Consider the following 20,058-nt stretch of genomic DNA (forward strand, 5'->3'; position numbering starts at 1 on the left):
GACGGGAGCACTGTTCCACAATATTTGTGTTGCTCTGCATATATCACTATGGTTAGTTTACAGATAAAGAGAGCAGACTTGAGTACATATTAACTTTCATCATTTTTGCTTACCATCCACACCAGTCTCTTTGTTGTTACATTATTGGCCCAGTGTTGGAACATTACGATTATATGAAGGTCTGTGTCAGGCTATGTTAGATTTTTAACATTGATATTTAGTAGGTTATTTTATAATAGTTTCTTTGTAACTTAACAAAATGTTTAAAACTAATAAATGTTTGTTTAAAACTAAGGTTTGGAATAGTCACTGATATAAGGCTGACGATATAAATGCAATTATAACTTGGTAAAATGAATACGAAATGTACGCCACAGTAATAACCATTCATCAAATTGACTTCCCGACAAACTTTCTGCCAAACCACTCACGAAGTATTTACTAAGACCAAAGTTGCTGCCACTCAAACGTGGAGAGCTGTCAACATCTTAAACTACTGAGTATGGACAAGATGAAAACTCAAAGGTATTTACTGTTAGTCTGTTACTGTTAGTGTTTAGAGGTAGAAGCACTTTTAACACATGTGTGAAAAAATACACTTTATTCTCTTTCTCCAGGTGACATCATGTCTTTTAGCACCATAGTTTTAAACAGTAAACCAGCTTTTATCTTTATACAAACAAGCAGAACCAAAGTATATTGCATTCACCACATTAATCAATGAGGTTTCCTATGTTTGGCAAATATGTGCGTATCCGGATTTTAGAAATATCACCCTTGATTTTACTAAAAATACATGACACGTATGACCTATAGTCCTATACCTATTACATAGTTTTGTAATAAATAATTTATTTGACCAACTTAAAGCAAATGACCGATATGTATTGTTGTATAGACAAGCCGGTCTCACCCCGGGTTCGTTTCGTGCCGATCGTGCGGCTTCGGACACAGGTTTGTCGGAAATGGCTCCGATCCCTGAGCACGACCCATCACCTGGGAGTTCAAACAACAGCTTCGACAACAAATTCTTCTCAGAAGTAAGTTTGCTAAATATTATTGTTTGTAACGTTTATTAAATATGCATTTGTCATGAAACTTAAGAAGTTATTTGTAGTTTTTTTATGTTGTTGCCTTTGTTGGTTTCCTTAGGTAGGGTTGGTAAAATACAACAAATTTGTCTTTTTTGCACGTAATGTTATTTTAAACATGCTAAAACACAATATTTACAGTGAATCATTTAAACTTTAAAAAAAAAGAAGTTTGCCATTTGTATTTCTTGATGTACATTATTTATTTAATTTTTAAAAGAATAGAGTATTTTTTTGTGTTTTCAATGTTTAAATTTGTATTTTTTGTATTGTTTTTTTAAAAGTTGCTATTTATTTTTATGAAGCCAAATTCCCCAACATCTATGCAAGGCTTGGCTTCCTTTGACAGAAGTGAAGCTACAACTGTTGGTCGTCGTAGAAGTATTATCAAGGTGAGCTTAATATCATAGACCGTATTTTTTTTTGTGATTGAGGTCCCAAATGGTGGGACCTGGGAGTAGGCAAGAGTTGCCACATTACCCGACACCCAGGGTGCTACAACCTATTTGTTACCCACTGGGTGGGAGCAATGTTTGTATCTTGCTTAAGGTTACATATGTTCTTGCCAGTGATATTGAACATCTAAGGCACAAGTATCTGTATGTACAGAACCTAACCACAGAGACCAAACAGAGTTTATGTTACAGATTGTGTTGATTACCTAATGCGATTTTAACTTTTTATGCGAAAGGGTTCACTTTGTATTCCATTGTGTAGCAGAAGCTGTAGTATTTATGTCATAGCAGTTTAATTTGTTTACAATTTTATATTTTTTTGTGTATTACTTCAAGATTCTTTGTTAATCAGCTGATCATGCCTTACTATTGCAAGTCAAGAACATTTGTTTATGTTTGTGAATTTGGCTTTATATTTAGTTTTGGGGAAAGACCCTTATATGCAAATAATAGTTTAAGGGAGCAACTTGGCTAATTTGATGCAACATTGATTTTTGTTGATTGTCTCTTGGGTTTAATTGACCAACATTAACCGGTAGTCGATATTATAGCAACTCTAGATATCTGTAACATCAAGGTTCTGGGCAGACATACTTTAATTTATTTCGTAGGTGCAAACAATTTCTTTAGTAAAATTTAATATCCATTTTTGCCTAAAACATGACTTGTTACAACTAACCTTAGACTTCAGTATAATTGGAAAAGGCTAAATCTTCTTAAACATTTTTAGTCCAATAAAACAAAAGACTTTCTAATATAAAAAAATATATAATAAAAAAAATGTTCTTGTTTGCTGGGAAGCTCCTCGATTTACAGGGCTTTCCATGTTGTATATATTGATAAAACACATATTATATTCTTATGATGGTTGCCGCAAATCAGAGCAGTAATTGCAGCAATTTCTCACTGAGTTGTGACAGCTTGTTTAACACATGGAGTCACTGCACTTATTTCCTTGCTGGTGAAGCAACAAACATTCCTTCAATGAGGTGTGGTAACTACACCTAACTACAGGTTGGAGATAATTTAAACCTGAGATTGCCGTCGAAACTATAAATACATGGTTACCAGAAAATCTCCTAAATGCTGGTTTGCTCAGTCATAGAAAGTTTACCTTATTATAGTCTTTTATCAGTTATTGTTGGAGACTCGAATCTATTTATATAATTCGTTTCGAATATATTTCAATAAATCTGCAGTAATTTGTTTAATCTAAAGTTTTCTCTTCGTTTCCACCAAGCTAAATATTGATCCATTTTAAGCATCTTCTTCAATAAGGTTAACTTTGGTTGAATAATTCATCCGCCCACTTCAAGTTACTTGTAATTCCACTAATTAACTAACTTCACGATTCCCATGCACCAATTCTTGTTGTACTCACTTTGAATTATTTATATTACATCTCTGCCCCAAGGTTACTACATGCAGCAATATATTCATGACTATGACGGTATTTTGGCCATTAAATCTTGTAAAATATAAGATTTTACACTTTCGAATTGTTTAAAAAGAATAATTTCCTCTTTATATGACACCACACGGTAAACAACCATTGGAGGTTATCGCGTGTGCACTACTTTGACAAGTTTATTTGCATAAGAACTCGACCGTTATATCTCTCCAATCGACTAGCAGACACGAGATAAATAGACTTTTATCAACTGCATACAATCACCGTATACGACTTATCCCATGACTGCAAGCTAAAGTCATACAGTGAATTTTCAGTCAAACGCGTTGATGTCAGTGCTACGTCACACGCAGCTCATTATTATCGCCGTTTTAAACGCTCGCTAGATGTCAGTAATGTTCCGTATATATATGATGTATTTTACACAGGAGAGAAACGATTTAATTTAATCCAATAAACGTTTATGCCAGGTTTATTAAGTGTAGCAGAGATACTGATATAGTGTGTTACTTGTTAGTCGTATGTTTAAGTTTGTTTATTGTATCAAACAAACAAGTGTATTATTCACGGCCTATACTGAAGATTTCTAGTGGTGTGTTGTACGTTTCGTGAGGTTAGGTGAAAGCTAATATAACTCATTAGGTGTTCCGAATAAATGTTAAATATTTATTTACCAACGTGGTTGAGCAATTCGCAGCATCATCTGCATATTTATAAATAGAATTATTTTATTGTACTAATTTTTGGAACCTAAAACATTGCTTACGGAATTAGAAATCGTTTTACACTTTATCGTGTTAAAAACTTACTGTATGAATACGTATCGGTTTAATGAACTAAGTCAACTCAAATCAGCTTAATGTCAATCTTTATTATACCCTCTATACTTACAGCGTGAATGAATACAATATGACGTCAAACACAATAACATAGCGAGTATTTTAATATTTTTGACAAAGCCTAAGTTCACACATTTTAACACATCTGTCCAAGTCATAATAATAACTTTATAAGTATTTATCATCATCCGGTTGTTTCATATACCATGAAAAAAGCAGTGTTATAAACCCACTGAGGTGGTAGTTACTAGTTAGTTTAAATATAATATAGATTCATACATCAAAGTATTCCAACAATCTTGATGCTTGTACTCGCCTACCTGTATATTGCTTCCGTTGAATATATTCATTCTATATCTCTTGCTCGCCTACATACGCACATACGCACACACATCAAACGCACAGTACGAGCTACTCATACAAACACAGCGCGCATGCTTCTAACTTCCGGCGTTTTAAACGTTCGATGCAGTCGAACCAAATGTTACCGCCGCTCGCCAAAGTGCTTGCAAGAATTAACTAGGCAGGTAAAATCAAACTTGATTTATACAAGAGTTTTGTAATATATTTAGTTTATAGTTGTTCATACCAGTAATAATATAGTATACTAGTTTAACTAGCACAATGTACAGAATAGCCTTGTTTAGAAGCGACTGGACAACCGTTTCTGTGAATCACCGTTCTTGAGTTGTAATAGGCGAAAAAAAAATGTTTTATTGTGTGTATCACATTATCATACAGCCACGAAATGTTTTAAACTGTGGTTCACATATATATGTCTTGATGGATGGCGTGTGGTTGTATTTAAATTAGTTTTAAACCGAGTTTTAATTTGTCAGCAAGTTTTTGTAATGTTACTTTCGTTACGTCTGGTTATAAGTTTACATTCACACAGTTCGTTTACCTTTGAGATAATTAAGTCAGTACCCTCATAGTTTAAACAGAGCAGCCTATTTTCGGATTGATTCGCAGGTTATTGATTGGGTGTTTGGTGCATTTAGTTCTTCACGCAACCTCCATGCTGCAGGATTACAAAACCACGTTCACGCTTCTTGTCACCATATTTACACATATTGATTTCTTTCTTTCTACAATTGCTTCAGGTTGATAGGAATCGTGTTGTTCAAACAGTAGGTTATTGATCAGTGTTAGGTGGTGTATGTAGATGAATACGACACCTTAGTCCATACAAATACTTATATTGTAGGATAGTAGGAGTTTTAGTAGCAAGGACTCAAGGTCGTTGTCAACAAATTTCCCTGAAGACCGCTAACGCTCGGGGCACTAATTAAATAATATACTTTGTACAAGTATAGTCGGTTTGACTGTAATATCATGGTATAAATTTCTTTTATTATGTTAGATATCAATATCGTTATGATTGCTTAATTTGCTTTTATTAAGTAGAAGTGACTGACATATATTTTATTAAATTATATGTAAAACTGTGGTGTACAACATCGTGCGTCCCACTATATGCCAATGCTTTATTAAATATTTAATGATCTTCAGTCAGACATACGAGTTGTGTGACGTATATAAAGTTTTCGAGCCACTAAAATCCACAATAGATGCATTTAACTCTATGCAAAGGGAATCCCACTCGTCCAACATGATTCCAATACACAGCAATGTTGCAATTCCCACGATAATTAATAATATCTCTTCATGACAGATAGATGCCTACCCCCGCATGCAATTCTAACTTTCACAAGTTCGCACTATATTAATGTCACTCGGTTCGTTTAATTTAATAATATTGTCGGGTAAGATAGGACACTTTAGCACACAACATCCCATTTTCCTAACCGTGTTTTTCACAATTAACAAAGAACCAATTACCAACGCCAATGAGTCATGAAAATGTTCCCACAACAAGCAAAATCATTTATTTGACGGTTGTTTGTTGGTACCATTAAAATATCTACACAATATTACAATTCGATTTTGAACGTTGTCGATTCCTTATGAATATTTTTCTGCCAGTAATTACGTTTGCTATCACGTGCCAACCACAATATTTCATTAAATACGGATGACAGATCGGAATATATTAAACGACTTATAATCGGTTTGTGCGTGATACTTAATTTGTTTCATTAGATTTTTGTAATGCACGAACTACAAATAGTTTTAGTCATGCATATTGGACTAGATTAGGAAACCAAATTATGTAACTTATTGTAACAGAAAAAGTTTAATAAAATAGAAATCCAAGTAATTTAACTAACCTGCGTTAGAACTTCAAACGTTAGGCTGGGAGTTTAGTTGGTTCGAAAACTTTCACACGCCGATGCGTTAGTTGTTTATAAGTTTGCGTAAGAATCCATGAATATTAAACTTTATCTAAAATTAGAAAACTTTATTTAATTTCTCTTCACTCTCACAGCATGCACCTTATATCATGAATGTCGTGTTTATTTACTTGTTTATCGAAAGCTGTCGGCACTTTGGTTCTAACACGCCTGCATAACACCAACGAGTAGAGTTAACTTTTCACATTAACTTTTATTTCTCGAGTTTGTTGTTTGTCTTGTATGAAAACGAAACTGTTCGACACACAGTCGTAAGTTTCCGTATCAAACTTATTGTTAAGTCTAAGTCAGTGTTACTTAATTTATATTCCATGCTCGTAGTAGCAACGCGATGCTACATTCCAATAAACATCTTAATACTCGAGCAGTTTGACCGAGTTCATTCCTCTTTCTCCCTTTCGTTGTTACACGTCACATATGTAGTTGCATTTGGCCCACCATTGGAAATAGCAAGATAACTTCCGTGGCAGACACTGGCTGGAGGAGAAAAGTGCTTTGTTAAGGCAGTGTTAAGTTTGTCAGTTATAGTTTCTGGATCTAGACGCTCATGTATTTTGTAATGTTTTATTTATATTATGTATTAAGGTAATATTATAACTATGTCTGGTGTATAATGTAGTATAACGGTTTTTGTTTTTAATGTTTATGTCGGTAACCATAGGCGCCTACTTGATTATATTTAAGGGAAAGCAATAATAACTAAAAAGATAAATATAAGGGGTACGTAAACGATTTGCGTGGGTATTTCATATATTTTACGCACGTATTTCTTATTGCAAAATAACTATTAAATATTACGTTTCATGACGTAACAATGGGAAGGAATAAATATACCTTGCCAATAAAACAAGGTAATAAACAACCTAAATATGTTCCAGAAATAGCACTGCTGTATATATACGTGGTTTTCCTTCGACAAGCAGCATATTTATTACGAAATAGTAGGGATTCACACGTGGATTCATTGCATCATATTAGCGATTGTTTTGACCTGGCAATTAATTACGACATAATAGCAATTCACACGTTCATTATTTGCGTCATAATAGCGGTTGTCCCACTGAATATTTAGCCTGCAGGTGCTTGAGAAAACAGGTTAAATATTTACCTTTTCAAGTTTAGTTAGGTACAAAACTACTTTGTACGTGCGTAAAGCAACGCCTCGATTTAAAAAGTTGGAATCACTGTAATATAGAATATAGCATGACATGTCACGCTCAGCGTAATTTATGTGAATTAAAATAATGCTTATGACAATCACCAAAAGACCATTTGCGATCGTTTGGTTTAGAACTTAATAAGGTGCTCGCGTACCACCTAGAAACCTTCGCGTACTTCAGTTTGGGAACCACTGAACTACGAGATCGAAATATCGTGTATGAGCGTCACATTTTTACGCTCTGCGCCGGCGTAGGAAATAAGGAATACGCATGCCATAGCATACATTCAACACTTAGTAAACGAAGCAATCGTTTTGACTTTATTCTCGTGGATTACCAGTAATATTTAGTCTGTTTTGGATTATTCATATTTACCTAGTTTGCTGTATATTGTTGTGTATGGTATGTTCACATATACTATATGTTGCAGGGATCTTACTTAACACTTTCAAGTACATCTTAAAACCATTTCAATATTAATGTTTTCTAAGTAATTTTACTGTACCATAATTAGTGTACAAAGTATTTCAGTTTATAATTTTAAACAAGTTCTTGTGTTAAGTAAAAGAGTTAATTCAAGTTAAAATGTGATTGCCTTACTCTTATTTTTCAACAGTGGCTGAGCTGTTTTTAGATCAACACATTAATAATTCACGAACTCTTTCAAGTAAATCTATATAATAACGCCATGTGTCTATGTATGGTGCACAAGTTCAGACTATATAAACTGTGTATCCACAGGTCTGGAAATTTCCTTTAGTTTTAATTGGAAAATATGCTGAATATAAGTTGTGAGGTTTGTAAGTAAAACAGGACTTTGTTGCCGGTTTTTTCATTGATTACCCCGCAATGGAAGCACATAGTGCTGACAATAATAATGAACCAACAACGAGTGACATTCAATTTCAACTGGTAGTAAAACATGATGAAACAAATAATATTCCATGCTGTACACCTGGAATGGATATTCAATGCCTCAAGAATCGTAAGAACAAACCACCTAATCTACAACTGATAAACAAACACAATACAACAACAGATGAGTCGTGTGTTGGTGAAGATGAAACTTCATCATGCGAGTCATCCCCATTGGTGACTTTACGTAAGAAAGTAACAAAGACCCTGGATGCGGGATCAGCGATTAACTCACCGATGGTTAAACGATCGTCCCGTCTCGATCAAATTCTTGAGATTCCCGATGTTGCCGCTGCGTTGGTTCATGATGAAGGTTATGAGATGTTGATGCAAACCAGAAGGATAAGCCGGGGTATGACAGATCATACATCAGTAGCTGGAAGGCCACAAACACCTAAAGTTCCTCCAGCTCAGTTTTCATTCGATAATGATACCGTTGGTGGCGGCGATAGTGAATCAACATCAAGCTGCGAATCTGTCGTCACCAACATAGTGGGCACACCTCCCCCTAATAAACCATTACATGCTTACTTCAATGAAACATCCCGTGTAGATATTGGGGCAAACAAATCACCAACTAACTTACCATTAGACCTCATCGCAGACAACACCAGTGTGTCGAAATTGTTTGCATCCACACATTCGATTGATGATGATGCAATGACCAACACTCGAAAGTTGTCGCAAAAGCTCTCAGCTAGCGACAGCAACACCAGCACCCCGACACCCACGCCCAAATCTTCCCGTAAATTCTTCCAGCGTTTAAAATCGAGCATAAGTCGCTCATCAAGTAGCTCAAGTATTGAAGGATGGGAATCATTGTCACGGGCACTGGCTCGTGTTGGAACAAAATCCAAGGGCAATCCATTAACCCTAACATCGATATTAAAGACACGTATTGAAAGTCATATTTCCGATGATTCTGTCACTCAGGTGCTGCAAGTCAGGATTTCAACAAAATTGTGTTTTTTTACTGAAATTCTTTAGAAATTTTTTTGTTAAACTACCATGAAATAAAGAAATATATTATGCTTACAAACAAATAATGCATATCTACTACTATTTCACTTAATATTTAATCAATATATAAAGTTAATTTGTTTAAAACATTTACAATTTTTTCCCCAACAGGACCCAGCTGTGAAGCCATCCATGCACAAGAAAACCGTTTCATTCAGTCGTTTACCGAGTGAGTCTTGTGTGAAGAATGCATCGGATTGTGTTAACCTGATGCAAGTTGGTCATCAGTTCGTTAAAATGAGGTCTAACTCACGAGTGTACAACAGATTATATTGGCTCGATGATGTTTCAAAGTGAGTTGTTTGTTGTCGTGACGCAACCATAAGTAAATTGTTAGTGGCTTTAAATCAGTGAATAAAATTAGGAATGTAAATATGTTTAAAAGTCCAGGTTGTTTTATAGGAAGTTTAATATAAAAGTTGCTACAAACCTATTTTCCTGTGCATTTGGCGAGTATTCAAATAGTTTAAAAAATTTTTGGTAAATTTTTAAGTGTAAGCTGTAAACAAACAGCAGCCGACCTAAGGGGTCGGTTAGTGTTTGGAAGAAAAATAAATATTCCCCATAACAAATTTAAGTTTGTTTGCCACTGATACAAAGTACATCATGTTGATCTATCAAAGTGATTTTTAACATATATCTAGTTGTTTACGTTGGGAGCCATCGAAGAAAGATTCCGGCAAAGCTCGCATTGATGTTTCATCGATTCGTGAAGTTCGTCCTGGAAAAACAACGGAACTTTTCCTTAGCTCCGATATCTCAGCTCACTTTCCTGATGAATGTTCATTCTCCATCCTGTACGCTGATGTTAAAACACTTGATCTTATCGCCAACTCACCAGACGATGCAAACGTTTGGATTACTGGTGAGAATCTTATTGGGAATCTCGAAGGAGCATACCAATGAAAAATCAAAACTTGTGTATTGATAAATATGCTGAAATGTGATCTAAAGCTACAATCAAAGTTTTAAAATACAAAACAGCCTTTAGAAAAAACGAGTTTCAAAACCGCAAGTTCGACCGCTAAAGTAAAAAAAAATAGACGTGGCACAATGCATAGGATTTCCCATTAGAAAAAAAAATCCCTCAACTTTGATCTTTCTATTTTCTAAAATTCTAAAGAAAATTTAAATTTTATTTTTGATACGGTATAATAAATGCTTCTTCTTCAAAAATGTATCAAAACAATTGTAAAACATAGACTTTATTATTGAGTTTTAATTTTCAAAGTGAGCATAGCTACGTAATATGCTGACTCAGCACTTTTCTTATTAGTTAATTTTTAGCACTTTTTATACTGAATTGTTTATTATGTCTGACTAGTACTTACTGTACCATTTTTTATAAAAAAAATTAGTTTTTCGTGTTTAATATTAGGTTTGAAAATATACTGAGTCAGCATAATCTTGTATGTACCTAGGTTCAATCGAAAAATTAAAACAGAATAAAGTTTATGTTTTACAATTTTTTAAATTGAAAAAAAGCTGAATTTTTTTTACTTTAATGGGTTTTCTTACTCAATTTTTTAAGAAGCCGTATCGTTTTGGCAAACTTTGATGGTACTTTTGGGTTACATTTAAGCACCTTTATCCATGCACAAATTTTCATTTTTCGTTGGTATGCCCCTTTAACATGGGTATGCAAGGTATGGAGGGTATCGTAACTACCCAGTAGAAATGCTTGCAATAAGGGAGATGAATTGTTGATTTTTTAAGATCACAGTTAAACAATGCCAGAACATTTGTTTTCCACTTATAATACACCTGGCAACAACGTATATACCCAGAGTGTTGAACCTATTTTTTCACAAGGTTTGCGATGTTTGATGAACGGACAGGACATGGATGGACTTCGAATGCGAACGGATCATCGTGACTCATGGTTGGGTTCAACGTTCGATGACGCCGATATTAATAAAGATGGATATCTCGATGAACAAGAATCATTCAAACTTATAACTGTAAATATCAACGTACATGTTATAACTTATTTATCCTCAGATGGCAGGGCAGCACAGTTGTTATCACACAGCTTACACGGGTGTTCCGTTTTATACACCTTGTACCTGCTTACGAGTTGACATGTATGTAAACAGGGTGTTTGAATATTTGTAGGATTTTTATAATTTTTTTGTTTGATTTTGAACACATACCATTAATTAATATCAAATTTATCTGTGTATAACAACTTAGCAAGGTTAGGAATAATTTGTTATAATATCTACATTATATTTATTTCAGATATAATTCACTGAAATATTAAAAAAAAAATTTAGCAAGAAAAGTTTATATGTTTGTTTGTTTATTATTAAAAATGAAACATTATCTTGACAGAGTTTAAGTGATGGAGTTCGTGAGCTGCAGGTGAAACAAAAACTACAAGAACATCTTCAATTGAAAGGAACTTTAAAATCTGTTTTAAGTCGAGATGAATTTATTGAAATATTTAAGGTGATGTGGAAACATATTAAGACTAAACAGAAAATCTATATTTTATTCACATATTGTGGAAATATCTAGGTGTCCCATCTTTCCCCACGATACTATATATTAGTAAATAATATAAAAAATATTATTTTTTTTTAAATTCAATATTTTTAGACTTGGTCGTGTATCTAACTTGATATTACAATCACTGTATGCGGAAATTCCAAGGTTGTTTCGGTTAAAAGTTCTTTCTGTAACATTCATGACCAAGCAACCACCAGTATGGGTTCAACTTTTCATTGAAACCTATTAACAGGATGTTGCTACCAGACCTGAGATTTACTTTCTATTGGCTCGTTATTCAAGTGGTGACGACAGATTAACTTTGGATGATCTGCATTTGTTCCTCGAGTCAGAACAAGGTAGTAACTTATATATTATACGTTTTATTATTTCTATCGACGAGAATCACGCTTTACGGATAAAAGTTAGTGGATAAAGTTCATGAGTGCGTGATTACGGATTACCAACTCTGGTCTAAATCTCAACTTTTTTGTTTATTCAAACTTTTATTGTTCACCTAATTTTAGATTTTTTATGGTTCTGCGAGTTAGATTTATACTTGGTAACTTAAAAATTACACAAACGAAAGATTATTATTTGTGAATTAAACTTGTTCTATCTCACCAGGAATGACCAACATTGACAGCGAATATTGCAAATCTCTCATCCATGAGTTTGAACCTTCACTTACTATGAAGGAAATGTCAGCCATGGGTATCGATGGTTTCACAAGGTTCCTCATGTCCGACAGATGTTGTGTGTTTAACCCCGCCCATAACAAGGTGATACTTTTTTATTCTTTAACACTACGTGTCTACGTGAACTAATTTTATCCAATTATAATATCAAATTTGGCATTAACCCATGTATGTAACTTTGTGGGTGATCGTTTTTTTGTATGGCTGACCATTTAAAGAACTCCTAATGGACCACTGAGTTGAAGAAGTTGCCGTTAATTGGCTGTTTAAAATATAAAATATTGCAAAACATTTTCTTTTTTTCCTGGTTTGTTTCGGTTTAATTTTTTTACAACAGTTCAATCTAGCAGAATAAACAAAATTTAATTGATTGCAATAATTCAGGAATAAGTAAAAAATATAGGTTGTCTTTATCAGATTGAAAATGTTAGTATGAAATTAAAATTTCAGTTTGAATATTTCACAATATTTTATAATTGCCTATCTCATGTTGTCAATTTATGTTTTTATAAAGATCGTTACTTAATCAATATGTTGATGAAATATTAATGTGATTCACAGGCAAATGTAACAAAACCTGCAGGTTGTGTAAAATGTATTTAAATATTATCGGTCAAATGTTTATTATTTGTTACATGATTACTCGCACTTACAACACATGATCCCACACAGGTGTGCCAGGATATGAACTTTCCATTATCCCATTATTTTATTGCATCATCACACAACACATATGTAATGGAGGACCAAGTTAATGGGCCGAGTAGTGTTAGTGCTTATGTTCGAGCATTACTCAGGTAATATTAACATCCAATATTAATGTTTTATCTCATACTAAATGTGTTCTTAAATCAATTAAAAATTGATGCATTTTTATCAATTTTAAGTTAAAATATATCTTACTCATATTATTGCAGAAATTGTTTGTTTACCCACAATTTTCCTCTTGCTGTAATTTGTTTCAATTAAATTTTAACAACTTAGTGTTAAATTCATAAAATGTTGGATGCAGCAGCCTCGCTTTTTAACTCGCTCTCTTTTCCATTTTTTTCACCTAAAGGATTTGTTTTTATGTTAAACCATATACATTGGCTTATTGTAATACATCCCCACACCAGATGTTGCAGATGTGTTGAATTAGATTGTTGGGACGGTGATAATGGTGAACCAGTTATTACACATGGACATACACCTACTAACAAGTAAGCATTATATATATCAACACATAAGTGCATTTGTTCCAAATAACCCTTCGTTTTTTTCATTGACTGTCACACATGGCTCTCTAGTGACACAAGTGTTCAATCTGGTTTGTAACAATTTACATCTTGTTTCTTGCAAACATGCTACAATACATAATTTTAATGAAAGCCTATACAGTAATTGGTCGAATTTGTTGAGAATATACTTATACAGTAGTATTCAATAATTAAAATAATTTACACAAAGGCATGATAGTTGTAAAAATTCTTTGTATTCAAAGCTTGCAAAGATAGCTGAAAGATAATATTTAAAACATATATGGTAGTTTTGTAACTTAACTAAACATAAATATTCTTTAACCAACATCTCACTTACAGAATTTCCTTCCGTCAAGTTATCGAAGCAATCAATGAAAGTGCATTCCGTAACTCCCCCTACCCTGTTATATTGTGTATTGAAAATCATTGCAGTGAATTGCAACAACTCGTCATGGCAAACGACCTTAAACAAATTTTTGCAGACAAAATATATACAGAGGTAAACTTACTGGGAAGTTTTTAATCAAACTTCTTGTTAATCACCAGCAAGTGAAATCTAAACTGATGTAACATTTGTCTGTTGTGGAAGTGGTCTTAAACCCAGGGGTAATGGGTTCAAAGCTCGCCACTGCCCCCACTGTTGTGTCCCTGGGAAAGACTCTTAACAGACATTGCTCCAACCCAGTGGTCACTAATAGGTAGTGGCACACACACTGGAAATTGGGATAATTAGCCAACTCTGGCCTAAATCTTAGGTCCCATGACCTACTTACCATCTCACCCACAAATAACTTAAATGTTTTCCCAGAACCTCGCGAAGGGATCTTCTGAACTCCCATCCCCCGAATCTCTCCAACGTAAGATCCTCATCCGAGGTAAGAAGTTACCACTAGAGTGCGATGAAGAGGTTGGATACGTCACAGATGAGGACGAGGGAATGGAGGTTGATGATCAGGTGAGGGTTTGTGAGATATATTAGGCAATCATTTTCTGATTAAACCACTGCTTTTAACAATAAACATATTGTGTTAATTGAATAATAGAATTCATTCCAGTTTATAAGTTGCACCCATAATAATGCTGTTTCATCTCCAATGTTTCTTTTAACACTGAGTATATATGTAGTTTAATGACAAATATAATCCTGTTTATAGGACAGTAAGTTACTCCAGTTTTCTAATTAAATAATACATACATCACTAATTTGTTTATTTAATGATCTTTATGTAAAATGAATTTGTTGTAATTTTTATTTTAAGTTGTAGTTAAAACAAAAACTTTAGACCATATTTGCGATATATAGAAACTTGATTAAACATTTTTATTGTTCCCCCAAGTCACCCGCCTCCCCACCCATCCATGTTGATACTTCATCACACACAAGTAGCGAGGGGGATTGTAAACGAGCGCTGGTGCGCGACTTATCCAACCTAGTATCGATATGCACGTCTGTTCGGTTCAGTGGTTTCGCGACACATGAACGTATTCATAGGTAGGTGTTTAACGTTCATGTTTACTTGATTATTAAGTTGTGAGACCATGGGTTATTGTTTGTTTAAATCAACAATTTTTGGCGAAAGCTTCCACAAAACAATGGTCCCATGGTCAGTGTGCAACTCAAGAGCTTAAGGGTTCTTAAGGGATGTTGCTACCGTTTTTGATGAATCGGGTAAGACACAATCACCCAGGAATTCATATATGTGGTAACTTGTATGTTATAACGACTGTTGTAGCCCTGTGAGGATAAACATTTAACCTTAAATCCCCCCCACCATAGATGCCATGCAACATCATCCATCCATGAACAGGAAGCAGCAAAACTTGTTGAAAACGAAGCTGGAGATTTTGTTAACTTTACTAAGAAGTAAGTTGCTTCATCATGAGTGTTTATTATCATGTGATATTAAATTTTCATATTCATGACACAAACTAATTAAATATGTAATATATTTAAATTTCCATTACCATATTTTTTCAGTATTTAATGAAACTATTAAAAACATTTTAACTTAAAATAAATTTTTGTGGTAAACTTTATTGAAATGGAAATTCATTGCTTATTCCACAACCAATGTATAATGACTTATTTTGCTTTGTGTGCTGAACTACAATGTTATGAATCAACCAATGATTGATGTTTAAGTTGATTTAATCGATTAAATGATTGGTCATAAACAGAATAATTAATATGCGGTAGACACGCAACAGTGTTTATGATTTATATCATGGTGTATGGTTTGTTGTTAATTTTGATTCCAACCCTACATGCAGCATGTGTATATGTTGCTGCATACCACAGGAAGCCTGCCAGCCATCTTTACATCCTGTGTGTTTCTTATTCCCACCATACCACTGAATAACAGGGAAATATCAAACCGTACAAACACCCCCCCTCTACTATCCCATGAAATAGCTTTGTAAACTACCGACCGTATTTTGTGTGGAAATCATATCAGCCTGGTTTGAAACTTCATGTGGTTTCATTACTTGGTAACACAAATTATTTAACAGTAAAAAGGAATATTTTGCAGAGACTTATGATGCCATTTTAGGGACAAAATATATATTTAACATATTCCACCTTTATCTGGGCTTATACCTATTTTTTACTCCTAATCTTTCATCATTATTTTTTGATTTCCAATCACCTGCCATTCAACCCAAATATAAACAAAAAACAACATATATTCAACAGATTTCTAACACGAGTTTACCCCAGTGGTGTACGGATGGATTCGAGTAATTTTAACCCGCAAGATTTTTGGAACTGTGGTGTCCAGATTGCTTCACTTAACTACCAAACACCAGGTTTATTTATTCAACAAACATTATATTTGTTTACATTCCTATTTCTTACATTGTATCAATATAATGAATGATACACGATTAACACAAACCACAATACTAATTGTTAGCATGACTGCATCTCACTTGGAGTTACAGGTTCAAAGCTCAATGCTGCTACTGTGTGTCATTGTACAAGTCAGTTAAACTAAGACATAAATATATACAGGTCTTATGATGGACATCAATGATGGAAGGTTTGCAATGAATGGCGGATGTGGTTACGTGCTTAAACCAAGTATTATGAGAGAGAAAGTAAGTTTTGGATGGAACTGGTTTATATATTTGGTTGTTACTTATGTACTGCTTCCGAAAAATCGCACAAAAAACATTTGAGTAAAAAAAATGAGCCCTGCGACACATGAGATTTCCCATAGAAAAAAGAAAAAGGGCATTCATTATACCAAATACGAAGTAAAATTTTAATTTTATTTGGTAGTTTAGAAACTAGAAACCTATTGAATGGGCTACCTTTAGCATTTCTATTATTACACAAATTTCATTTTTCTTTATGCCATTCTAAGTGTCCTCTGGACTATAAGCAGAAGCAATAACCACTGCACGGTACAATTATATTAACACCTCTGTTTTCCACAGCTTGCATACTTTGGTAGCGAACCACGTGACACTATACCAGGGGTGGCGCCAAAGATCCTTCACTTGAGGATAATCAGCGGACAAAACTTTCCAAAACCCCGGGGTGGAGGTATGAATATAATGTCATATATTCAACCATTCTAGTAATAAAATAACAGTCAGGTTCAAGTGCTTGGAAAGACGTAACGAACAAATATGAAGCTCAATGAATAGTTTGCTATAGAATAAATATTTTGTATGAAATGGCAACTCCAGTCTCCTACTTAAATACCGATCCTAATTCACTTTTTCGGATAAGTTTTTGTCTATTCCTTATTTCATAACACTAGATTCTATACATAGATTACGTCATAGATAACATTCCTATTTAGGAGCCAAAGGTCAAGTTATTGACCCCTACGTGTTGATTGAATTGTTCGGATTGCCCAACGATTGTTCGGAACAAAGGACTCGAACAGCACCGAATAATAGCGGGGATTCCCCACTATTTGATGAATCATTTGAATTTCGACTTAGTTTGCCCTCTCTCGCCCTCGTGCGGTTTGTTGTACTAGATGATGAGTTTATTGGGGACGAATTTATCGGTTAGTTTACTTTACTTCACATCACATTAATTTTAACATGCAAAAATCAGTCTGGGTGCCGTTGAGACATAAGCAAACTCTGTCCTAAATCTCAGGTCGCAGGCTCCTTGCTGTATGACCTCACCCACAAAAAATAAAATAATTTTGTAATAATTCACTTATAAAGTGTTTCAAACTATTTCGGTGTATTAACAACTAATATGTTCCAACATTGCCCACATATAGGTCAATATACGATACCGTTCGATTGCTTACTACCCGGGTATCGACACCTTCGTCTACGTTCAATATTCGACGAGCCTCTTGAGAATGCGACCTTGTTTGTGCATGTTGCGATCACCGACACCGATAATGTTCCATCTACGTTCACTGGATCAACCGGCACTCCAACCAACTCCATCAATATACGAGGGGCTGGTAAACGTAGCAGCGCGGGGAAGAAAACGAGGAAATCTCGCTCCAAGAAAGATGGGGAAGCAACCACGTTAAAGGAGGTTGGGTTACCTGTGGTTGATGATATATTTAAAGCTGCATTCTCCCCGCTGAGGAGCGCTATGAACCTCGTCGACACACAGCGCTGGTCGCTTTCACATTTCCGTGAGACTTGTGGTATGGCCCCGTTTGCTACTGTTAAGCAGTGCATAAGAGCTTTGTCGCAACGACTACGATCTGACACCGACTTATCGGCGACTAATCGGCCGAAAAGGAAGCACTCAGTTGCCGCAGACGGCGAACGAACCGACGATGCTTTGTCTAAAGCCGAGATGCGACGTCGAGCTGCGACAGCCGATGCAACAACAGCTCGACTTAAACGACAAGCATCCGACGCCTCACAGTCATCCACTGAATCTATCCACACAACACAACAAGTGTCCATTGTCGTTCGTAATCTAAGATTGTTACTTGATATACGTGGTGTTGCAGCAACCAATGAAACTTGGAGAAAAACTGCTGTAGCTTTCGAATCTTTAATCACCGACACACAAGCAGTTATAGACAAAGGTGTCATCGTATCCGAGGCTTTGTCAGCTGTTTATAAGAAAGCGGCAAAAATACACGAGGTAAAATATGTTTGCATTTCTAGGTTGGGAATAATATGTTTTACAATATTCATAATGAATAAGAACCTTATTTGTTTTGTTTTTTTCTTTGATTAACAAACACGCTTACGAGTTACCTGTTGAATCGGAAATGATGTGAATGAAAAGTTTATAATTTTCCAGGATTTGCCATCGTTGTTAGAAAGAGGAGATTCGGTATCCGATCCATCTGTTGATCTTCCCAATGGATCAAAGAAACAGAAATCGAACCTCAAGAAAAAGTCGTCGACAGGTGGTGACCTACAGCGCCGCATGCGGATGAATGTTGAGGAGAACTTTCGTTGGAACTGTAGCGTGGTGAGAGGTTCATGTGACATGCTGTCCCACTATCGGACTGAAGCACAAACCTTACTTGCTAATGTATGGAGTGCCGCCATACAGTATGGGCTGGCAAACAAAGATGAAAATACGTCTAATATAAACGAAGTTAAATCCGAAGTTGAAACTAATAGTAACGGCAACAATAACTCTCCTTCTCATAAACCCACCACCCCAACCTCCCCACACTCCACCAAATCATCAACTAAGGGTGTGTCAGCATACCCGGTCACCTTATTGTGACGTAACAATCAACCAACCATTGACGGTACATAAGCTGTGACGTAACATGACGTCATCTACCTCTTACGTCACCAGAAGTAGCCATGACGTCACACGGGGACCAACCAATCACATACGTAGGATAAACATACGTCTTTCTGCCATTGAAGCAACCCAGCACTTCCTGTTGTTTTTATTTATTTATTTCTGACTATAGTAAGTAACGAGCAGTGTTTAACTGAACGTGTTATACTTTTTAATTTCCACTTTTATCATGCAGTGAGTCTGTAAACCTGTGTACTCTTAGAAGGTGTACCAAGGGAACATTTAAACAAACGATTGTATTATCTCACGCAATTATTCCACGTAACTTTATTTTTTTAACGATTTAATTCTATTTCCACAATGAACTATATGCAATGGGGAACTCGTCCGATGTAAGGTTAAACAACCTATGTCGGTTCTCTCTCGCTTAATTTTTTCCCAGCCTAATTTCTTCGACGCAAAGCGAAGTAAAACTGCTGGTGGACGGAGCGATCAAATGTTGTCTTTAGTTTTATTTTTTACGTTGTAATTATCTCGGTTATAATTCGTATATTATTAGCAGCACAACCGTTGTTATCGTCGTTCTTTGCTTCCGAGTTCCAACATATATTCTATATCAAGAAATAAACGTGCGCAAAGACCATGCAGATAATGTGAAATGAATATACATATGCTAGAAAATGTGAGCATATAAAATAACGGTATCCCATCTT

The 20,058-nt window shown here is 35.0% G+C and overlaps 1 protein-coding gene across 2 annotated transcripts; it reads left to right on the forward strand.

The window, feature by feature from the left end:
- The first annotated feature begins 265 nt into the window (after nucleotides 1–265).
- LOC149733209 (inactive phospholipase C-like protein 1) lies at nucleotides 266–19,997 on the forward strand. Of its 2 annotated transcripts, XM_089881384.1 has the most exons (21): nucleotides 266–525; nucleotides 899–1,040; nucleotides 1,397–1,483; nucleotides 9,318–9,499; nucleotides 9,851–10,071; nucleotides 11,019–11,167; nucleotides 11,541–11,657; nucleotides 11,950–12,055; nucleotides 12,324–12,478; nucleotides 13,067–13,191; nucleotides 13,513–13,596; nucleotides 13,975–14,134; nucleotides 14,444–14,590; nucleotides 14,973–15,127; nucleotides 15,413–15,499; nucleotides 16,331–16,443; nucleotides 16,649–16,734; nucleotides 17,077–17,185; nucleotides 17,448–17,660; nucleotides 17,886–18,721; nucleotides 18,884–19,997. In XM_089881384.1, the coding sequence occupies exons 1-21, from the start codon at nucleotides 503–505 to the stop codon at nucleotides 19,319–19,321; spliced, it is 3,735 nt and encodes a 1,244-aa protein (XP_089737510.1). In that variant the 5' UTR covers nucleotides 266–502; the 3' UTR covers nucleotides 19,322–19,997. The 2 variants fall into 2 exon arrangements, with proteins under 2 accessions (XP_089737510.1, XP_089737509.1); XM_089881383.1 differs by lacking the exons at nucleotides 266–525; nucleotides 899–1,040; nucleotides 1,397–1,483 and adding an exon at nucleotides 8,013–9,119.
- Nucleotides 19,998–20,058: the final 61 nt, after the last annotated feature.

The sequence above is a fragment of the Ciona robusta genome, chromosome 7 (genome assembly GCF_009617815.1).
Source record: "Ciona robusta chromosome 7, ASM961781v2".
Taxonomy (NCBI): Eukaryota; Metazoa; Chordata; class Ascidiacea; order Phlebobranchia; family Cionidae; genus Ciona; species Ciona robusta.